Raw genomic sequence first — 24,215 nt, 5'->3', positions numbered from 1 at the left:
TTGACAGATACAGTTCTCCAACAGTCTCTGGAGGACCTTGCGGACATGCTGGTGGTGATCTTCCAAAGATCTAGAGAACACAAGGATGTCGCCCAGGTACACCACCACAAAGACATTCAGCATGTCCCGGAGTACGTCATTGACGAGAGCCTGGAAGACAGCCCAAATGGCATCACGAGGTATTCAAAATGGCAGAGGTGGGTGTTGAAGGCTGTTTTCCACTCATCACCTTCTCAGATCCTTACAAGGTGGTAGGCATTGCGAAGGTCTAGCTTGGTGAACACTCGGGCATGTGTTAATGGATCAAAAGTGGAACTAAGAAGAGGATATCTGTTCTTCACTGTGATGTCGTTGAGAGGGCAATAATCAATACAAGGACTCAGGCCGCTGTCCTTCTTTGTCACAAAAAAGAAACCTGCCCCAAGGGGAGATGACGAGGGTCTTATACCTGAGGCCATGGACACAGTGATATAATCACGCATTGCCTCCTTCTCCGGAAGGGAGATGTTATAGAGCCTTCCCTTGGGAAGGACTGCCCCTGGAAGGAGGTCAATGGAACAATCATAAGGTCGGTGCGGGGGGAGTGAAAGTGCCTTGTCCTTACTAAATACCTGTGCTAGGTCGTGGTAAGCAATGGGAACACCAGTGAGGTCTGGAGGAGGGGACACAGGCCTGGGCCTGCTGGGTTGGGACAGGGCGGAGTGTAAGCATGTCGCATGACAAGCTGTACTCCAACCTAGGATCCGCCCCGAGGCCCAAGATATGTGGGGTTTGTGCCTCTCCAACCATGGTCTTCCTAACACTAGGGGCACTGTGGGGGCATGCAGAACTAAGAAACGGATGGGCTCGGAGTGATTACCAGAAAGAGTGAGGGTGAGGGTCTGAGTGGAGTGAGAGATGGGACCGAAAGAATGTAGATCAATGGCCCGGGGAGACAGAGTATATTCTAGGGGGACTAATGGAACTCCTGCCTGGCGAGCTACAGATATATCCATCAGGCTCTCGTCGGCACCCGAGTCAATGAGGGTACTGATGGATAGGGACTGCTTATCCCAGGTAAGGGTACAAAGAAAGTCGAAACCATCCGACCTCCATGGGCTTTCCAGACCCGGAAGCAGGTGAAATCACAGGAAGCGGGTTAAGACGAGGGGGCTGGGCTGAACCAACAGAGGTCGAAGCAGCGACTGAGGTTGTGGAACGGCTGGGGGCTGAGCGAGGGGGGGTTGCGATAAGCTCTGTCCATCCACCGTTCCTGAAGCCGAGCATTCATTTTGAGGGCGAGGTGGATCAGGTTACTGAGGTTCTTTGGGTTGTTGCGAACTAGGAGGTCTTTCACAGCATCACTCAATCCATTGTAGTAGACGCTGTGAAGGGCGGTGTCATCTCAACGGCTCTCCATAGCCAGGATTCTGAACTCCAGTGTATAGTCTGCCACTGAGCGAGACCCCTGGTGGAGTGTCAGGAGACGACGGGCAGCCCCCTGCCCATCTGACGGATGGTCAAACACAGCCCGGAACTCAGTCTTGAACTGGAAGTAATCAGAGGAGAAGATAGGGTTACCTTCAAACGCTGAGATGGCCCATCTGAGGGCCTTGTCAGTCAAGCAAGACATGATGAGTGCAATCTTAGAACCGTCTGTGGAATATCTGGATGGGACTTTGCAGCAGCAGCAACGAGCTGCGTGGCTCATCCGTCTCCATGTGGGAAACTGTATGTCATCGCAACATGTGAGACAGCAACGTGCAGTCAAGCGTGTTTATATTTCTTCATTGTCACATCACGTAACCCGCGCCTCCCACCTGCAACTGGGCCATACCATTACAAGAGGGGGCGGAGGGGCAATACCATAATCCCTACAACAGCAGTTGTCGCTCGCGCAGACGCGGGAGTAGAAAGAAGCTTAAAAAGAAGCCTTTCACCGAGTAGGCTGAGATGATTTTTGGCCGCCCCGTGAGCACGTCACACGCATGAGGGCCGATTAGTGGGCCGTACTAAAATCAACATCCAGCCATGCTTAGTCCAGCCATTTTAAAAAATTTGTCATCCCCCACCCTCCGCCCCAAAAATTGGCATCCGGCCTGGCCAGATGGTCCGACCGGTCCGGCCCAAGGACGGACTGCCCAGCTCTGCTCAATAGCTTGATCCGTATTATGTATAATTTGGTTGGCTGGTAGCTTTTTGACTTCCTTAAAAATCCCATGTAAATTGTTAGAAAGAGTGAGACATTACATGACAGTCGGGTGCAGTGAAGGCACAAAGAGCCATTTACACTTTTAAATTGTTCCAAAAATCGCATCTTGCTGCGATCTATTTTCTTCTGCTATATTGAGTATGATTCTGAATCCAATCTGTAATTGGCTAATCAAATCATTGTTTTTGTGTGATGTTATTCTCAACAAAGTGCACTATGAGATCTTTGTTGAGCAGTGTGAAACGATGTATTCATGTTCCTCTTCCTGCCACCACTCCATCAATCTATCCACAAATGTTTTGCTCAACCTTTTTCCATCCATCCATCTCATCTTTTCCTTGTAGACTCTGTCCTGACATGAACTTATGCTCTTTTACAATGTTTCCATCTCTCCTTTAGTGTAGATCAAGATGTCAGGATTGTGGTTTAATACAAAATTTATGATGAATATGTGTATGGAGCCATTTACTGTTTTTCATGTTGCCATTTCAATGCATGTGCACGCACACACCCGTTTACAGAGTCTCCAGTGGTCGACACAGAGTACTTGAGCTATCAGTGTGGGTTAGCCTCAGATGCGTAATGCACCTTTAAGTATGCCACAGTCCTCTTAAAGTACACAAATGCAAACACCCCCCTATAGTGCATATCCACTCCACAATCAGCTTATCCCTTTCACTCCTAGACCATGCACACTACACACGATACAGTGTAAATGACTCCTAGCCTTTGGTCCTATTCTTTCATTATTTTTTACTTTAAAAATCGACAAAGGTTTTAACCACTCATTTGCATAAAGTAATGCGCTTTAAGATTATTGTTAAAGGGACACTTGGAAGGGCTGAAAATGGCACTCCACTGTAAAAATCAGCTATCTAACCTAGACGTAGAATCTTATATCAAGCCCAAACATCTTTTTGATCTTGTTTTGAAAATAATATACTATGCAAGAGCAGACTTGGAAAGATTATTAGTATAGTATTGGGTACTCTGCTTCCCTCACCCCATTCGAAAAACATGCATGGTAGGTTAGATTCAACTTTACTTTACCCAATACAGTGCTGGGAATTAGTGTTTCACCACTTATTTTAAGGTATTTCTCTCCTTTCAAAAGCCAAAATCATTTTTCTTATTTCAAGAAATCTTACCAAATATAATTAACTTACTGTACTGGCAGATAATTTCACTTGTTTTATGTCATCAATATGGTAAATTGAAAGTAGAGCTATGACTTATTCTCAGTTGACTTTATTTTCATATTCTCAAGAGCTACACGTCTGAACTACACAACTTTTAGCAAGTTGTCATCCCTGTCAAGATTTTTTGTCAACACACTAGAGCTCTGGTAATACTTTATGTTATAAAAACATTTTGATGGCAAGTTTTCACAGGAGTGTACAGTATAATAATAACAGAACTGCCAGACAGTGTCCCGGGATTGTCTTGTAGAACTCTAGTTGACCCTGTTACAAAGTTTGCATGAATATGCTTATACACGCATATGTGGTGTGCACAAGGTTGTTGCCTGTGGTGAATGTTGGTGTGGATCAAAAGGGCCTTCAAATATGTTGTGGCTGGCCATGACAGATCAGTGGGCAACAATACATATTATGGCCCGCTGAGGACCCCCATGGATGACCCCACATTTGTAGTGAATGCACCCTCTTAATCCAGTGTGTCATCTCAAACAGCCAGCCCTTCACCTCCTGATGGAGGGAATGGAGGGAAGAATTAAAGAGAATGGGCTTCTGGCTGTTCTCACTCCATGCAAAAATACTGAAATGGAGACCAGAGTGATGACCTTATAAGAGGGAGGAGATGAGATCAGATAGTGATATGACAAGTCAGAGAAAGAAGTGAGTGTAAAAAAAAATGGCGGGAGAACCAGAGCAAAATGGTGGGTGACAGATGAAAACAGGCCAAACATTTACTGCAGAGTGATGCATTGTGAAAAGTGGAGACTGAGAGCGATTAAATGGTCATGCTGGCCTGTGTGTGTGTTTGTGTGTGTGTGTGTGTGTGTGTGTGTGTGTGTGTGTGTGTGTGTGTGTGTGTGTGTGTATGAGCAGAATGCAGACTTTATACAAAACAACTGAATGTTTGTCAGTGAGACTCAAATGATAAAATACATGATGGCAGGTCAGTATCTAGATCAGGGGTCACCAACTCCTGTTACTGCTGTAACACACCTGTTAAAATGATCAGCATCATTATCAGGCTTCTCAAGAGCTTGCTGCTGAGCTGATCATTTGAATCAAGTGTGTTACAGCAGGGAGAGATTGAAAACCTGCAGGACGGGTGCCCTTGAGGACCGGAGTTGGTGACCCCTGCTCTAGATGTATGCACTACAACTCCCAGAGAGCATCCATTTGTGTTTATCCTATACTATCTTTGCCACACTCCACAACCACATGGTGTTTTCTACGGTCTACCCTGTATCCTGTGAATTAGGTTACCTTTGTTCTGTAAATGTAGCAATTTGAAACCTTATTTGAAATCCCACTGTTGTAAATTCTGATCGTACTTTGAAATAGAGGCTGACATTTTTTCAGGAATTCCCACGGGATGGAGTCAACTTTAACTTTAATCACGGGATTGGGACGGTACAGGATAAAAAATTTATGGGAGCAGATGGGAGCGGGAGAGTCAATGAGGAGCAGGGGGCGACAACCCTTTTTTTTTTTTTTTTTTTTTTTTTAAATGTAGCCAACCTCCAAAATGGGATCAGTACAAGAGTCCAACGTGCAATGTGTTGTTGTTTTTATTTAACACTTGTCATTCAATAACTACACCTATATGCATCCTCTCTGAGTAAATTTTATGTGTTTAAATTCTCAAAAAAGAACAAGTGATACTTAGCAAGAGAAACTTGTAAATTGCAACTCAATAGCATTCAAATTCTATTTCTTATCACAAAGAGCAGGAAATACGTTTGCATGGCCAATCATTTAATGCTATGACTTTAGCTGTACTTTAATTAGGAAGTCGAATCCATGCCAATTTTTCTTCATGCTGTATTTTCTTAGTTTATTTCATGTGTTGTTAATTTTTCAAATTTACCCAATAATAAATACAGAAGTGAGACTTTGAATGATAATTATTTGCAATATCAGTTATGCACGCCCACACCTGACTGTTGAACAACAGAAGCACAAATATTCAACAGTGTCATTTTGCTCCTCCTTGCTTGCCTCCTAGACAATAGAATAAAAACATGGGAACATTTAATATGTAACAACAATATTTTTTCTCAGTTTTGCACCTCCATCTGACTTGCTAAGCTATAGAAAAATAAACGGGAACAAACATTTCCTCAATTGTGCAGCTCTATATTTGCCTATCAAACACTATCATAAGTCAATAAATAAATTAATTCATTTATTAATTTTAAAAATTGGGCTAAAGGAAATATGACCTGAGCATCTTCATTGACACCTCAAACTCATGCAAATTCTGGTTTACAAATGGAAGGCAGCTAATTGCTCAGTGATTGAGTTTTTAGTCTCAAACCAAGAAGCCATATGTGTTAGTTCTGGTAGGGCTTGGGACTGAGGCAGGTTCTACTGTTAAGAACCAGACATTTCCCTCCTTAAAGTGGAAGTCAAGCCAAAAAAAATATTTGCAATAATATGTTCTGTCCAACTTCACTAGTCTAAACATGACATTCTGATTAACTCATTCTATCCCAATGGCATATTTATATGTCATTTCACAATGGGTCTGAAAACGTCTGGTACTGAATGAGTTAATATTGCGTTTGTGGAATATGAGTTAATCAGCAAAATTCACCTGTTTTTAACCATCTCAGGGGCAGCCATTTTGTTACTTCTGTCGACAGAAAATGACATCACAGTTGCTCAGGGCTCAGGTAACGACCAATCACAGCTCACCTGTTTTCTGAAGCCGAGCCATGATTGGTTGTTCCTTTAAGGTCCCTCACGGCTCAGTAAGATATATCTACTATATCTGTCCATCCATTCTTTTATCTGTTACCAGTATTTTTTCAATTGAAAATTAACTGTCCTAAATATAATTTATAATTGTATAAACCTTGTTACATAATGTAAATGACACACTGTACACGAATAAGGATGATAATAATAATAGTAATAATAATAATAGTAATAATGATCATAATACATGTAATTGGAATGTACTCATTTTCTTTTCAATCAGCTCATCTACAGTATGTTCTCATCAACTCCTCTATTGTCAACCGTTTGGTCACAGGTCTCATTCTGTTCAAGTCATCCACAGCTCTCTCCAGAGCCTATAAATACTGTTAAATGCTGTATTACTTCCTCTGTTTATTTTCCGTCCATTCACAATCACATCGAAAGACTAAAATAATGTGTATTTTGACTGTGAAATTTCTAAAATGCATTCGGGTTTCAAACTATGTTATGAATAATAATTGGGATTCAGGACAAATAGGTCCTTGGTCCAAGATAACCTTTCTGGTCTTAACTCCAGGAACAATTTTTTTTTCAAACAACTGTTGTGTTTGAAGGCCAGACATCCTTGAAGAGATGCTCTTCAATGATGAACTGTGGTGAATAGCTTGTGTTTGTATGTATAGAAATTATTCTTAGTAAAAATGAATTGTACATATTTTATGGGTCAATACCACTGGCCCACAACATAGAGGAAAATGTTTCTCCCCAAAAATAATAACAAGGATGGTTTGACATGACAGGCCCACTCCAGTCATTTCAAGTCTTCATAGGAAAATTGACACTGTCAGTCATCGTCGACATAAAAACCCAGTGCACATCACTGGTAATAACACAAAATTAATTCACTTTGTGGAATCACTTTGTTCAATTAATATTTGTCATTATTGTTCTCTGACAAAAGGCAGCCGAAAGGTTATGTAGAATGACTTTTCAAAACAGAACTAATGTCAGGAGGTTTGTGTGCAATCTACCTCTTTACAAAAATAACTTTCTGACACAAATACAAACACACACACATTGTTGTGACCCCAGAGACCCGGCCAGCTGTGTGTGTGCTGAAGCAGTAACCCTGCCGTTAATTATAAATCAATGGGCCAACTGTAAAAACGCACACAGTACATCTCAGGCTCACATGATTTCTTCCATGCATGTCAACATCCATAGGGTATATAAGCCGTTTAGAGTGCGGTGGCCACTGCAATATTCATTGGTGTTTATACCAGATGGTAGACACACACTGTGTAACACACTGCAATGATACAGGACTGATATACACAGAAAACAGAATTCAAGTTAGCAAGCAATCAAGCGTGAAGACTGCAGGTTGATTAATTTATAACTGCTTATGTGAAAACTTAGAGTCAAATATGTTTTGCTGTTGGGCACCCAAAAATAACATTGCAAAAAAAAAAGACAGAAACAAACATGCATGCGCACAATCACATTTCTTAAGTGTCAGGTCAAATAGTTCTGGAAAGTGTCCACTTAATTGTTATATTGTATTCCTTTATGTCTCTAGTTGCAGCCCTTGTTTGACCAGGGATCAACATACTGTATTGGCTTTTATTGGCAGGTATTCATACCTGAATCTGATGCAACACTTAGAAGACTGCATCTTTTTTTTTTTATTCTCGGGCAGTAAATTGATTGCGACTGGACTGTTCTAGTTGTCGACGATGTTTTGCCTCTCACCCGAGAAAGCCTAATCATGTCATACAACAAGGTTTGGTTAGACTAGTGCATCCTAACACCTTCTAAGACAACCAGAACAGTCCAGTTATGATTGATTCAATGTCCTGAGAATGAACAGACTTGGATGAATGAGAATAGTCACAGTCACCTTTTGTTGGAATTCAACTATTTTTCCCGTGAGAAAAACTATTAAAAACACATGACTGATAGTTGTGTTTTGTTCTCAAGGTGTATCCAAACTACATCATTTATTCAAACAGTAAAGGTGAACATTTCAGATTTTGATTTTAACTGTTAATATTACATATTGGTTAGAGGTGTAACCAAAAAGAAAACCAAAGAGCTGGCTATATGTGAAAAAGAATAATCAACCAGAGCCTTGCAGTATTGGCCACAGCCCACCATCCATCCATGCATCCATCTACTTCTCTTCCACTTACCCTGGTTCAGGTAATTCCATGGGTGGAATTTTCTTTCTTTTGGTATTTTTCTACACCCGTGCAGGTAGAATGGTGTGTTTGCAACATTGTGAGAGAGAACGGAGTCGACTTGTTTGCCAACAAATTGAAGCAGCTCCCCTGATTCCCTTGAATTTCAAGTGTGACCAGCACACGCAAAGTACATTTAAAAGAAACTGCAAGATCTCCATTTGCGGATGATGTAAAGTTGGGCGCTGTGGATGGGCACTTAGAGACCCCCTTCCACTGACGACTGTGCATCCATGTGTGACCATCCCACAATGTCCTTTTTCTGATTCTTCACCCCTTTGTCTGATTCTTCACCAAGGAGCTGTAGCCCATTTTTTTGTGCTAGTTGGAACATACAATGTTATTCCTGTCAGACAACGTGGTGTTTTTTAAAAGCAGCAGGTAAAATACTCCCTCAAAATGAATGTCTAAGACCTGATCCCACTCTTAAGCTACAAAATATGTTAGACACAAATGGAACAGGTCACTCATACCTGCACGCAAGTTCATGAAACAACAAGAACAAGATTCACAGGTAAAAGAGCATGAGGAGAAATAAAATAGGTGCTTTCCTTTCATTTTCCTGTTGGACCAAAAGCATATGAGCAGGCTCAAAGAAAAAGTATAAGAAAGGGGAGAGAGGGAGGGTAGACAAGAAATAGATAGAGAAGTTGGCTGCCAGCTCTGTGTATGAAGCTTCTTAAAGGCCTCAGACTCTCATGTATAATAATGGAGCTGCGATATGACAATGGTGACACAAAGCCTGTTTACAGGGAACTGGAGGCAGCCAGGTTGAAGCTGTTTAGCATGCGACTCTGCTGGGATTTATCACACCGCACCCATGTTGGAGGCTGCTCAACTTATTACAGCAACACAGCTTTTTGTACTTTGCATTTCCATTTCACTTTTTCCTCAGCTGACATTCTTATGCAGATACTGAGAGAGCAAAATCAGAAGGCTCTTCTACAAAGTAGATCATCCAAAAAGATTACAAGCTTGCAGCACCAATGACGGAAGAACATCTTCCAACCTTCTTGGTAGTCGTACAATATAAATGACCCTGTAATAACCAAAATTCTACTTTGTATTACAAAATAACTACAATACAAATTAAACATTAATATGAACAAATACAAAATATAGCTTTTTTAGTCTAGATTTTTGAGTTACCACATGCTCATACATCCAAGTAGGTGGCTATTGTTTGATTAATATGCATACAGTATCCTAGCAGCAGTTCACACTCATGTCAAACTGCACTGAATGAAATAACGCTGTTGTTCATATTTTGGTTATTTACTGTAGTTCAATGGCAATAAAATATTATCCAAAGTATTAGATGTAGTTCTTTGTTTTATGCCATTAATTCCACTACGAAACACAACAGCATTAATGAACATTTTATAAAATCAGGGGCATGCAAAGCTCACTAGATGAACGACAATTGTCAATGTCCGCGAAAAGTATTTTGTCATTTACATTCAGACATTCAGGCACCTAACACTTTTTCATTGTGGATGACACCCAGGCCAACTATCCCCCACACAGACACACATACATACATATATACGTTAGGGAGGTCACAATATCATGGTATCGCGATATTAAATTTGCCACAATATCGTCGTCATCATGTCATGATATTAATAGCAGCAAATCTGTTTAAAAGCCCGTTGTTTTCCATTTATGCAGTTCCAGTACCCTCTGGTGGTTAGTTTTTTAGTGCGGGTAATGTTTTTGTGAAGAGACAATTAGATGCAACTGCTCATGTTTATTTTATTTGTATTTGTATTTTGACTACTACAGAAACCATACACACACCCACACAACCAAATTAAACAGAAATTAAACAGATTATTGCTCACCAGAACAAAACTGTGTTCTAACCAATTAAAGATCCCATAGTCATACCAGCTTCAGCCGAACACAGTATTGTGAACTACATAGACCACGATACAATTTTATACATCGCCAACCTCTCCACAATATCGTGATAATTATCATACCGTGAGGTTCATATCGTGCCGGGAGATGTAGTGTCTCCAGCATACCCAGGGTTATCCCAGGGCACCCTCACGAAGGGACGTGCAACAGAGAGGCATCCAGGATGATATCGGCCTATATGTGGGTACTACTTCCCCCGCCAACCCCCCACCCAAAAAAAAGAAGAATGACAGACAACGGAAGGGTGCCCAGGCTGCACACAGATGACGAATAACAGACCCTCCGTTTTTTGTAAAATGCCCAGATCTGCTGGTTTCCATCTTACTTTTATCACTATAGTTTTCCAAGTAATTCTTCTGAAGAAGGACCATAACGCTCCAAGATTTGTCCAATAATCTGTTTTCATTCAGTTCTTAGTGAACTTCCCTTTAATTTAGCTGGAATTTCTTTATAAAGCCTGTGCCCCTTTGTGGTTCAAATGCTGTCAACAGTAAGACTTTTTGGGTATCTACTCCAAAACAATGGTAACTTGAAAAAAAAATGTTCAGGTCAAGGTTTCATTCACTGAAACAGCCCGTGCTAATCATACTATAGAGAGAGAATAACTGTAGCAGCAGTTTGACAAAGACAAGAAACACACACTTTAATTAAGTATTCTGTTTATTGTATTCAAAGAATCACTAATTTTGGCAGAGAAAACAATTATCCACAGCCACTGTCTTTCCCTCATGAGGGCCTTGAACTAGATCTGTCATCTTCTGCAGAATTCAAACAAGTTGAATATGGTCCATTTTAATATTTCAGTCTGCTGTGAAGAGGTAACGTGTTGCCTTTTCTGATCTTGAAAGATGCTTTTGTGAGGAAGAAGGCATGATGACGTTGAGAAGACCTATGCTAAGAAATCAGGGTTCAACCCACCCTGTTAATTTTTCAAGATGATTTACAATTTGTGCAGTTTTTTATTTTGCTGATGTTTGCAATGTTATGTGACATGTTGTGCATCGTATGTCAAAGAATTATTTTAAGTCCAAACATGAGAAACACATCGACCATATTGATTTCCAACAGAAGATAATTATAATAATGTAGCACAAGACAGCATGTTCATAGCATTGCATCAATCCCAACTGGACTATTCTGTTTGTTTTAGAAGATGTTTTGCCTCCAATCAAAGCAGGCTTCATCATTTCTTGCACAAGGCTGGGTAGGACAGCACTAGCCTGGGTGTTGGTGTGGAACCCCAACTATTTATCCTCCAAGTTAGAGGCCTGCCCCAAACCACAAAAGTTGTTACTAATTTGGGATGCAAAACGACGTTAAGTCGTTAAGAGGCCTAAGGGCAGGGGTGCCCAAGTCCGGTCCTCAAGAGCCCCTATCCAGCCTATTCTAGCACACCTGATTCAAATGATTGCTCATCAGCAAGGTTTGCAAAAGCATGATAACGATCCTGATGATTTGAATTAGGGTGTTGCGGCAGGGATTCATCCAAAACGGGCTGGATAGCGCACATTGAGGACCGGACCCCGGATTCCAAGCCCTAGAGAGGCTTCTGTCTGTCAATTGCAGTCGTGTGGATATTCCATTCAGTTGTGTAAAAAAAAAAAAAAAAAAGGTTGAAAAAAATAATTTGATATTAAGCAATAACAAGGTAAATGTATGATACACTATTTCTGTCCAGCAAGAGATTCAGCTCCGCATTGCGGTGCAAGTGGCCACTTTGAGTGCATCAATTTTGGATATGCAGCCTCACGACAAGCCACGGAGGTTGCCTTGGCAAAATGTCAAAGTTGGAGTTGGAAAAATCCAGCATGCCCGCGACCCCAGAATATGCAGTGCAGAAAATGGACTTTGGAAAATTTGGAGCACCGGAGCTCCAGAGAGGGGGACCTCCAGTGGCCGCTTAGGGTGCGTCATTTTCCGATACATGGTGACGGCCATAACCCCCGGAGGTGCACTTGGAAAAAAAGTAAGTCAAGCTAATCTTTATAGGTTGAAATTTAACTCAAAATATTGAACAATATATGAATAAAGTCCTGGGATTGAATGGCCGGACTGTGAAAAGACAAATAAATGTGTCCCTGGCAGTGAATGAGTTAAAGAAATATTGATTGATAAACTCATTCAATCCCAAAGACATATTTTTATGTCAAGACATGTAAATATGTCCTTGGCTTTGAATGAGTTACTATATATTTACCTATGGACAATTCAGTTTATGAGCGGCCTCTCGGAACACATTATGTTCATATCTTGGGGACTTATCAAAGATATCATCTCCGTGGTGAGAGAAACTGCATGCTCATTTCTTCATTTTCTCATAAGTGACCATGGAGAGGGTAATCATTGTGGTATATTCAAAGGTTGAAGTGCATAGTTGAAGTGAAGGGCATAAGTAGAGATGGTCACACAGGTTTTGGTGCTGATTGATCACCGTTATTTGACATTATTAGCGATATATGTACAATGGTTTTGAATGGACAAATTGTGTCTGGTTTCTCCGCTGGCTCCCACCAAGACACGGGAAGATGGAGGGGGAAGTGGCCATATTGCTGAGGAAAAAGGGGCATTTTTAGAGCAGTTATTTACTCTCTGAAACAAATTGATAAAATTAAAAATGCAAAGTATTATAATTTTCTCGATTAAAAAATACATAAGTAGAATTTTTGAGTGAAAATTGTCCCTTTAAGAAAATTACACACTTTAAAAACAGTTGGGTAAAAAATAACACAATTTGGGTCAACTTGACCCAACTTTCTGGGTGGATTTAGCAGAAAACACCCCCCAAAAAAAGAAATTTTGTGCAAAAAAACAAAACAAAAATTGGGCTGTTTTGTACAAAACAATGCAAGAAGGTGGGTCAAATAGACCCAAAATTGTGTTATTTTTAACCCAACTGTTTTTAGAGTGCGCATACAGTTGAGCTCATAAGTTAACACACCTTGGAAGACTTAGAAGATGTTTACCATTATTGAACAAAAGCATGTGTGATCAGGCAAAACACATGTATTTATATTTTAATAAGATTTTAATTAAAGTAGAAGCCATTTCAGAATAGCACAATCATTAAACCAAAAAGTAATAAAGAAATGACATGGTCCCCTTTCTGTAACCAGTCATTAAAAAAGAAAAGCCATTTGTCACTGATTTGCTTCCAGGTCCTTTTGTCTCGTGACAACAAGTCAGAAAGGAACTCACATTTCACCCTTTCACTCTTGTCTACGCTGATGCCCCAATAGAGAGGGAAGTAGAGATGCAGGTGAATGCGGGGGAAGGTCTTTGTGAGACTGATTCAGAGACTCCACTGAAAGACTGTATGAGATGACTGAGGAATACCATTACTTGCTGATTAAGTATTGATCCAAAGTTCAAGTATTAACAAGTAAGCTAATATGGACTGACCCATGGGACCAGTGGCTTGAGGTGTATTAGTGCCTGTTGCCAGAACGTAGTGAATCCGATCTAGACAATGTAACGTAAAATACATTCATTCCACAATAGGGGTGACAAAATATCAGGTTTCAGTTCAGGGGCTCAAATGTATTGGCAATTGGCATGACTAGTTAAGTTAACAAAAGTGTATTTATCATTATTGATTAATATAGTCTCATCAGATTATTAATGCATGTTCTTTCTTGCTGACTTCATCCCCTCCTCACCTTCAATCCAAATACATTTTCTACCCTACTTATTCTGTTCAGGATTACATGGAAAATAAACGTATTGCAGATGAAATAAGGATGTGAGGCGGGGGACACCCTGGACTGATCAGGAGTCATCCACAAATGCCATAAATAAATAAGAGTGTTCTACATAAATAAGGATTTATTGTATTCTCTTCTCAAAACACTTTTTTTTTTAATGCAGGGGGTATCCAGGGTACCCGAACAGAATCACACAACTAACTGGAGAATATTCAAACTGCACATACGGGAAAAACTGAAATTTGAACAGACCTTGGCTTGTGCTTCACCACTGATATTGAGGCATATTACATATTAGGTAGGCATTACTTTTAACTCATTAGCCAAGTGTCAGAAGCAAATATATTCAGTGTAGCCATCTTTGGTCATTTATTTGATGTATTTGTATGAATTATGTTTCCCCCGCTAACTTCACTTTGTTTTTCAGTTTTTGTACTAGTATATTTTGATCCAACCTGTCAGTACCTTTGCATATTTTATGCAAATAAATACTTTTTGAGATTCTCTTTCACCTCTGCCTTCTCTTGCCTGCTTTCCTGCACCTGTTATATGACCCATTTCAATTCACAGCAAGCAATAATCAAATAGAATTGATATATATTTTTCAAAAAAGAGGCTTCGAGCTGTTTACTTTATGCTAAAGCTAGCCTACTGGCCAAAGACAGCTGGGATAGGCTCCAGCACACCCGTGAACCTTGTGAAGAGTTTTGATAATGGATGGATATATTAACAGTACTCACAGTGATAATCTTTATACTCTGTGAAGAATGACTAACATTATTGTTGAGGAGTTGTGACGCCTAAATTATGTATGTTTGTCTAATGCTGCTCTCAGGCAGCCAAGGCGCACACATCAGAATGAGCAGCACAGTGTGCAATGAATTGAACAAAAACATGTGACATAAACATATATATACTTTATTATCGTATTTGTCATTTTTAGATGTTTTTATAAAGTATGGTCTAAAGAATTACAAAAGAACTAGAATTTTTATTGGCCTTGTACAGTGTCAAATTAAATTGGGGCACTGTCCGATGCGTGCAAATAGTGCGAAAAGTGAGGTAAGAGGCAAGGTAAGAAATGCACATTTAGGTTAGGTGCTCAAGGCTTTGGTTGAAATGTCAAGCGCTCTCTGCAGAGGGAAGATCAATTCCTTCATTACTCTCTGCTCCTAGACCATTACCATCATTGCATGGCATTTCTGGAGGGAATTGATGGCCCTCCTGTACATGCATTCACACCGAAAACACATTTACTTCATTGCATGCACGCAGATATGCTAACACACACACACAAGCGCTCACAAATATTGCAGAAAATCCATTTTAGCTGTGGCAAAGGTGTTCGTGTACATATATATATACATATATATATATATGTATATATACACATATATATATATATATATATACCGTATTTTCCGGACTATAAGTGGCAGGTTTTTTCATAGTTTGGCCGAGGGTGCGACATAACCTGAAGCGACTTATGTGTGAAATTATTAACACATTATATTGTACCTCTAATCTTGTAGCAGTCAGTTGCTGTTGGGTCGAAACAGCAGCCTCCAATTTGGTCGTCATCACCTAATTCCCAAGCCTGGGAAAAGGGGGCAGAAAAAGAATAGAAGCGGCAGTACAGAGGCCAAAACAAACAGTTCAACTAAATTCAGAATCGTACAAATAAGTCTTAAATCGTGTTTTAAACATTTCGACTGAGGTAGTGCCTAATATCCGCAGGTAGCGCATTCCAAAGCATTGGTGCCCAAATGGAAAACGCTCTAGAGCCTGCGAACTTCTTTTTGGCTCTCGGGATCACTAAAAGGCCGGCATTTTGTGACCGAAGGTTTCGGATCGGAACATATTGAATCACTAAGTCGACGAGATAGGAAGGTGCTAAGCCGCGCAGTATTTTGTTGGTAAGTAAGTAGCAAAACCTTGAAATCGCATCTCAAGTGGACTGGGAGCCAATGCAAATGTGTTTTGCCGCACCAACTAATTTTGTTAGGCTTTCAAGAGATACTATTTTAAAAAGAGATAGGGTTGTCAGACAGTTATCAGCCATAATACCCCTACTAGCATAAGTATTCGCGGAATCCAACAGGGTTTTAGGAGTGGTGTCCTTAATCTCGTCCCGAATGCGCTCACTCTTCTGAGTAAAGAATTGCATGAACTCATGGGCTGAAAGAGAGGAGCTATTGGAGGTCGGCAGCTGTTGCGTTAGCATTGCCACTATATCAAATAAATATTTAGGATTGTTTTTATTTAGAACAATTAATCTGGAAAAGTAATTAGTTTTGGCTAAGGCGAGTGCTGCTTTATATATTAACAAGCTCTCACACCATGCCCTTCGAAGACCTCAAGTTTAGTCGCATGCCATTTGCGCTCTAGCTTCCTACATGATTGTTTAAGTGAGCGGGTTTCCTCAGTAAACCATGGAGTAGGCCGTTTAGGACGAGTTTTAGGTCTTAATGGTGCTACGGAGTCAAGCGCATTTAACAGAGCAGCATTAAAATCATTTGTGAGATTGTCAATCGAACCAATATAGCTCGGAAACTAAGCAGTTGCCAGGGGCAGACAGGCTCAGACAGCGCAGCGGTGGTTGAAGAACTAATATTTCAGCTGCTAAAGCTTTGATTGTGGTCAGGACGATGGTAATGAGCCCGCACTTCAAATTTTATAAAGTAATGGTCAGACATAACAGTAGTATACGGTAACACCATTACATTTGAGCATGCTAAACCTCGGGTTAGTACCAAAGCTAAAGTATTTAGCCATTTTTATGCATTGCTTTGTCAATTATCTGCGTGAAATCAAAGCTATCAATTATTGTCTGAAATGACGCTGTAAGTGGTTCCGATGGGAGATGCATATGAATGTTAAAGTCACCCATAATCACTACATTATCTGCATGAGTTACCAAATCAGCCAAAAACTCAGAGAACTCACCTAAAAATCCAGCGTACGAGCCGGGGGACGGTAAATAATTGCAAGAAAAAACGGCAATGAGGCTGTACATCGCATAATGAGCACTTCAAATGTTTTAAAGGCATCGCTAGAATGCGGGCTAAGTTTGAAATCAGATTCATAAATAAGGGCTACACCCCCACCTTTCTTATGAGGGCGCGCAACATGTGAACTAACGAAGTTTGGAGGCGAGGCCTCATTTAGCGGTAAAAAATTGTCAGGTTTTAACGAGGTCTCGCAAAGCCCAATCATGTTAAGTTTATGGTCTCTATGAGATCATTAACTAACAGGGCTTTCGAAGAGAGTGATCTAATATTAAGCAGAAACCTGTATTGTACCTCGAACAACTATAAGCGCGGCGGGAGAGTATGTCTGTCGGAATATGGTAATTATTTATCGGCTCTCGAGTACTATTATTATCATATTGCACCACCTCAGTAGAAATAATATCGCTATGTGATGCAGGAATATATGGTGTGTACGGCTCTAATCTGAATAAAAAAACTATGTGTGTTGTCAGAGTCTAGCATAGCGCTAGTTAACTCTAGCCTGAGTTAACCCGTCCATACCCGTTCTTACAGGCTCACTAATCGCCTGTAACCCGACCTGCTCTGTGAACTGTCATGGGAGGCTCAAAGAGTAATCTATATTTCTAGAAAGAGTGATGGTGCCTTCCCAGTTAGGGTGAAGGCTGTCCACTTTAAGCAGGTCGGGTCGGCCCCAGAAAGAAGGCCAATTATCTACAAACTGCAGTCCCTGCTCACTACAAAAGCTAGCCAGCCACTGGAAAAGCAGGAATAATCTGCTAAACCTCTCATCATTGCCTCTCGCAGGCAAGGGGCCAGAGACAATTACTCGATGCCGACTCATCTTTCTGGCGCGATCACAAGTCCACAAGCTATGTTTTTCTGTGTGAACTCTGATTGCCTCCTCCTAGTATCATTGGATCTGACGTGTATCACTATGTCAGAGTACCTAGTGTTGTTTGCCCTGTGCTGGTATCTAGTCCTTTTGCGAGTCAGATCCCTAAGATTAGCTTCAATGTCGGGTGCTCTGGCCCCAGGAATACACATTACGGTGGCTGGATGTTTGAGCTTAATGTTGCCGGTAATGGAGTCACCTATTACTAAAGTGTGGGAGCCAGTAGACCGAGGTGGAATGGGACTAGCTAATGGGCTGAATCTGTTATGCGTCTGAACAGGCCCACCGCGATTAGCAGGCCGCTTAGGGCTAATGCTAACCGGACTAGCAAGTTGGCTACAACCCATACTAACAGTTGTGTCCGCCACATCTACGGTTAGTACATTATTCTGTTCTAGCTGACGGACACATCCCTCTAGCAGGGAAAGCCTTTCAATGAGACAAGTGAAAGTGGTGCACGAAGACATTGTTGTGTGTAGTCGCCCGGTGGATGAAGGCAGTTGAGCAGCTGAAGGGCAGTATGTACATGTATAGTGTATATAATTTCACATCTTATTGTAACCCACATAAAGACACATAAAGATACATTCTTAAAGCTATTAAAATTCATGAATAATTTAAATGGTAAAAATCTAACATTTTGATAAATAAGTAATTAAAATAGTATGATAAAGACAATTTGACTGTCTGTCAATATACTTCTATACAAAATAGTGTACTGTTGCTTCAAGACACGGGCTGGGGTCTTGCATCAGCCACACGAATGGAGCTGAGAGCGGGGAAGAGAACAAAGAGATAATTGCGACCGAATACATAAATACTTTTGGAGACTTGGAAACATTCTACACGGTCGGGGATAAATAAAAGACTTACCTAATCGATCTACAACCGTTTTGGTGAGTTGAAAGTTATCTTACCATAACTTTCTTGTGTGCTACATGTGTAAATGTTAGCTAAATGTTACCATCGTAGCTCGATGGAAATAATGTGTACTAGGAGCACAATTAATTTCCTCCAAAAATGCGACTTATACTCCAGTAGGACTTATATATGTTTTTTTCTTTATTCTGCATTTGATGGCTGGTGCGACTTGAATTCAGGAGCGACTTATAGTCTGGAAAATATGGTAATATGGTACATATATATTAATGCTGTCAAACTTTGCGTTATCGTCGGTAATTAAATTTTGTAATTGACACATATTTTATATAGTATGAAAATATTTGACACATTTAACGCATGCGCAGATTGACCGTCCATGCATAATCCCACTCATAAGTGCAGTGAGCAGCAGACCGGACGCGTGCGTGTGTGATAGTAAAGCAGGTAGGCCCTCTGGGTGGGGACTTCATATAATTAAAAAATACAGATGGAACAATATATAAGCAGGTAGTCATTTGCACTCATTGCAAACTGCGACGTGCGGATGCCGCGGGAGTATAAAGAAGCATTTTGAAAGAAGAGGGCATCTTTAAATCTCAGAAATGTGAATACATTCTTTTGCCTCATCGACTGAGGATGAGTAGAGAAGAGGGCTGTCTGTGTGAATAAAGTCAGTTAATCTAACACAACGTGCTGATAACTGTACTGCTTTCCACATAGTAGAGCAGAGCATAACAGAGCATAACACTCACACATCATGAGCCAATCACATTCATGTGCACTTCAGGGACTATATGTATGTATGTGTGTGTGTGTGTGTGTGTGTGTGTATATATATATATATATATATATATATATATATATATATATATATATATATATATATATATATATATATATATATATATATATATATATATACACACACACACATACACATATACACAGAGGTGGTCTATAAATTCCCTTCTATATTCTATATTCACACACAAAGTGGATATACAGTACATAGGTTTATGCGACGAACAACCGGCAGGAGCGTGGCCCACCTCTGTGGAAGAGAAGGCCAGAGACAAAAGTAAGGGTGACCCATTTGAATCAAGTCTGTTGCATCAGGGAGAGATATAAAATAATTGCAGGAATGGAAGGCCCTCGAGGCCCTCAAGGACTGTAGTTTGAGACCCCTGAATTAGAGTAAAATTATTGATTCATTTGTTAGATAATAACCCTCAAGTAGGATTTTAAGGACTTTATCCATCTCAGGATTTATTTTTCAAAATTCTGACTTTTTAGTTGATTAGAAACATTGATTATAAAAAATCTTGGTGGTAAACACTAGTAGGCCAAGTTAAGCTGTCAGCAGTGCTGTACCTGAACGAAGGTTCATGAATTCATTCATATTTTGGCATACGTGAACTGAACGTAATCTATTTTTGCCTTGTGAACGTTATGTGAACAAGCTCATTCTGGGCCCAATGAAGTTTTTGAATGGCAGTTCATTTTTATTCAAGAGTGTCAGGTTTTCTCTAGAGAAACTCTAAACTTTAAACAAACCTTAATTAGGCATAAAAAGCCATTATTTGGCAACCTCGGCCACCAACAGTCGCCCGGTGCATGTGTCATCAAAATGCGATGCATGTTTGGAGGCAGGGGGAGACAAGGGCGATGATGCACTTTGATGTAGCGGTTAACGATAAGGTATCTCTTACAATAATATTCCAAAAATGGATGAGAAAGTCAGTGAGTATTCATGTGGGAAAAAAAATCAGACATTTTTATGTAAGCTTTGCCCACGCAGTTTGAAAAAGCAAATACAGATTTCAATTACATCAACAGTGAACCTGAAATGGGACGTTGATTTAAAGCACCCTGCTTGCCTTTCGAGGCATGTGCAGGTGACTAAAAAATCTAAAGAAATGGCAACAGCGAGTCGAAGCAGATCATTTCCCACCCCAAAAAGATTAAAAGTGTACAGTAGCATCTCTTTTGTCAACTCACAGTTAGAAGACCTGGTTTAACAGTATATTGTTGGAGACCTGTAGCCTTTGAGTAAAGTGGAATACCCAGCTTTCACAAAAATCAATTTAGTGGATACAGCCTGGTTCTTTTGGGCAAACAAGTCAGGAAATAATAGATTCACAAAAAATTGACAAGTAGCTTAAAGAAAAATCAAATGTTACAATATAATATACGTTAAATGTTTTACACATTGAATAGTGCACTTAGGTATATTCTTACTTTCCGACTTCAGCCATTTTATATTTGTGATTCACATTCAGTACCACAGTCCTGTTTTTTTTTTTTTGTAATTCATAAAAAAAAAAAAAGAAGACATCCATCCATCCATTATCGATACCACTTCTCCTCACAAGGGGCGTGCTGGAGCCTATCCCAGCTGTCTTCGGGCAGTAGGCGGGGGACACCCTGAATTGGTTGACAGCCAATCGCAGGGCACACAGAGACAAATATCCACACTCACAATCACACCTAGGGGCAATTTAGAGAGTCCAATCAACTTACCATGCATGTTTTTGGAATGTGGGAGGAAACCGGAGTACCCGGAGAAAACCCACGCAGGCACGGGGAGAACATGCAAACTCCACACAGGGAGGCCGGAGCCGGGATTGAACCCACAACCTCTGAACTGTGAGGCGGACGTGCTAACCGAGCCGCCAAAAAGAACACATTTCAAGCAATACGTTTTTCCTCATGTTTTTGAGATTTTGGGGTGAGAGTGCCACCTGGATACTAGTGTGGATGGAATAGGTGGAAACAGTGTGGAAATGGCTGTATGCCAGCGTGTAACAGTTTGCATCGAGTTCATGCAAACTGAAAAAAAGCGTTCATTTCAATTCGTTCAAAAAGCAAGTTCATTTTTGGAACGATGAACTTAAAAAAAAAATCAGTCATGAACTATGAACTGAACTACTTCATTTTTTCATTTGTGAGCTGAATTTTGAACTGGTAGAAAAGGAACTTTCTCAACACAGGCTGCCAGATAATTGTAATTGATACCAAAACAGGACAAAGTGGTGTAAATTGCACATCTCACCTTTTGTCAACATTGAACGAAAGTATAGGTCTGAACCAGTTTTATTTACCTTGGGCCCTAAATGACTACCTACGCTCCTGCGCTGAGCCAGTGACGTTGCGAGCCGGCTGACATGCCCGCAGAGTGATAAGCACTCATACACTGATGTAGAAGGTAGCTAGTAGCCAGGATGACTAAAGTGACAAAATAACACAACACACGTTGACCATCAACAGTTCATACATACAGTATGTCAGCTCAAAGACAGACTCAGACACAAGCGGGGCTCATTCTCTGTTCGGTTTTGAGGGAGCCACCAGGGCTGTTGCATGTCTACCAAGTCCCAGTCGATCTTGAGCATTATCCAGATGAGTTTGGGCAAAAAGTGTATGTCCTGGACTGATTGGCATTCAGTCACAGGGATCAACAACCATTCATACCTAAGGGCAATTTAGAGCCTCCAATTAACTTAGCATGCATGTTATTTTGATTGTTGAAGAAAACTGCAGCATCCAATGTTTTTTCCTCTACCTTTGATATCACCTGTTCTTTCCAATGTTTTATCATTTCCACAGTCGACTGTAACTAATTCTTTTTTTCCATTAAAAACTCATTACCACTAAAATCATGGCGTTTAGGTTATGACACAGAGGAAGACAAAGGAAAGTGGAGGAGAGTGTGTGTGTATGTGTGTGTGTGGGGGGGGTGCGTGCGTGTGTGTGGGCGTGTGTGTGTGTGTGTGTGTGTGTGTGACTGTGAGCGAAAGAGAGAGAGAATTGAAATATGAGGCAAACCCATAAATAGATTGTGTTCTCTAATGTGATTGTCATCCAATGGTTGCTCTTTGTCTGGAGAGAATTTAGAGTGATGAGTACAATGAGAGTGAGATCAATGAAAAACAGGGAGAGAGAAGAGAGCGAGAGGGTGGTGAAAGATGAGCGGGGAGTGGTGGGGTGATGACCAGTGTGTCTGTTTGTGTACATGACAGTGAAAGGGCATGGCGTTTGCTGAGGAAGTGGCTGCATCTGTTTATGACACTTCGTTTCATATGCAGATCACTTGGTGCTATTCAGCGTTCACAAGCTGCCAGTTTATTGATGTGAATATACAGTACAGCACTGACTTTCATGTCATGTAACTATTCTGATGTCATGTTGAAGACTCGAAAACAGACAGGATGTGTTTATGAGGGCTGATCTAACAGATCTGATTAAAGCTAATGGCCAATGTCCATGCCTCTAACTTTCATTTAGGTTCAAATCATTTTGCTGTCTGCATCTGACTGATTTTGTTTCAAAATAACTATCCGCTTCTCACAACCTTATGTATCGCAATGTGATTGGGGGGTACTTCTTGATAGCAACATAAGAGGAAATGAAGTGTGCTCTCAATGAAATTTGACATTATTCAGCAAAACAACAGTAACTTCACTGACATGCCTGTTTATCTATATGTGTGCTCGTGGTCAAGTTGATTTGCAGCAAAACATGCTTGAAATCACACAACACTGTAAGAATCAAAGAGTGTTAAACGTTTTAGTAGGGGTGCATTTTGCCATCCGAGTGTATTATAATAAAGAATTTATTTATGTATTTATTTATCTATTTATTTAAAATGAAAATTAAAAAGCTGGAACAGGATGAAAGACGTTGACATAAAAATAGTAATTAATAAAACCAATGTACCAAAATAAACGTTATACAATAAAATCAACAGTTGGCCACTTAAGAACCTTTTAGGTAAAATTTCTTTAAACTTTGTAGTCCTGACCATTCTTATTTTAATTATCTATCCCTGAGGGATAACATTTGCAGCTATCCCTAATTTCTGACTGTATCTAACACTACAAAGTAGGTAATCATAGGAAGACATCATGACATGGTTAGTCTTTTCAAAAGAGAAAGAGATGCTGTATTAATGAACTCAGAGCACACAGTTCACTATTTGGACACAAAACCTGTGGTTACATTGTTTGTCTTATAGCCATTGTTGTTGCCAATTAGAAGCATGATTACCTCATTAGACATGAGATTTAACTCCCCTCTTGTCATTGAGTTGATAGAGGTTTAAGTCCTGTTAAGAAGCTGACACACTTCATTACAGAGAACATTCCTCTATTGATTAAACAATTTCACAGGGAGGATCTCCTCAATAATAAAATCTTGTCAGTAACCATTGTGCTTTTTAAACAGGGTACAATTTGATTTGGACTTTGGTTTTAAAGTCACAATCCTGTTCACAATCAGTACAGTCAGGAAGAAAAATGCAAAGCAAAAATAAAAAAGCTTCCCTTTTGAGTAAATTGGAACATGGTCAATGTGGAAAGTGGTCAATTCTCCAATAATTTAAAGAAATTCAAATAAACTATGTATGCAATCAAAAAAATGAAAAAAATATATATATGTCAAAGGAATATACAGTATAGTGATTGGAAATGTACACAGGTGCAACAGTAGCACTGGTAGT

The 24,215-nt window shown here is 40.2% G+C and overlaps 1 protein-coding gene and 1 pseudogene across 1 annotated transcript in view; both read right to left on the bottom strand.

The window, feature by feature from the left end:
• Nucleotides 1-578: 578 nt before the first annotated feature.
• The window catches only part of LOC147139491 (uncharacterized), a 270,401-nt gene continuing 246,764 nt past the window's right edge, over nt 579-24,215 (bottom strand). The window contains exon 4 of the mRNA XM_086044852.1: nt 579-1,528. Within this exon, the coding sequence (XP_085900978.1) occupies nt 1,385-1,528 (144 nt within the window). The 3' untranslated portion in view covers nt 579-1,384. The remainder of the gene's footprint in view (nt 1,529-24,215) is intronic.
• On the bottom strand, nt 17,483-18,183 carry LOC147139493 (uncharacterized; annotated as a pseudogene).

The sequence above is a fragment of the Filicampus tigris genome, chromosome 11 (genome assembly GCF_054856515.1).
Source record: "Filicampus tigris isolate MCC_2025a chromosome 11, RoL_Ftig_1.0, whole genome shotgun sequence".
In the NCBI taxonomy this organism is placed as follows: domain Eukaryota; kingdom Metazoa; phylum Chordata; class Actinopteri; order Syngnathiformes; family Syngnathidae; genus Filicampus; species Filicampus tigris.
The sequence above is the reverse complement of the archived record's forward strand: the minus strand, read 5'-3'. Positions and strand labels throughout refer to the sequence as shown.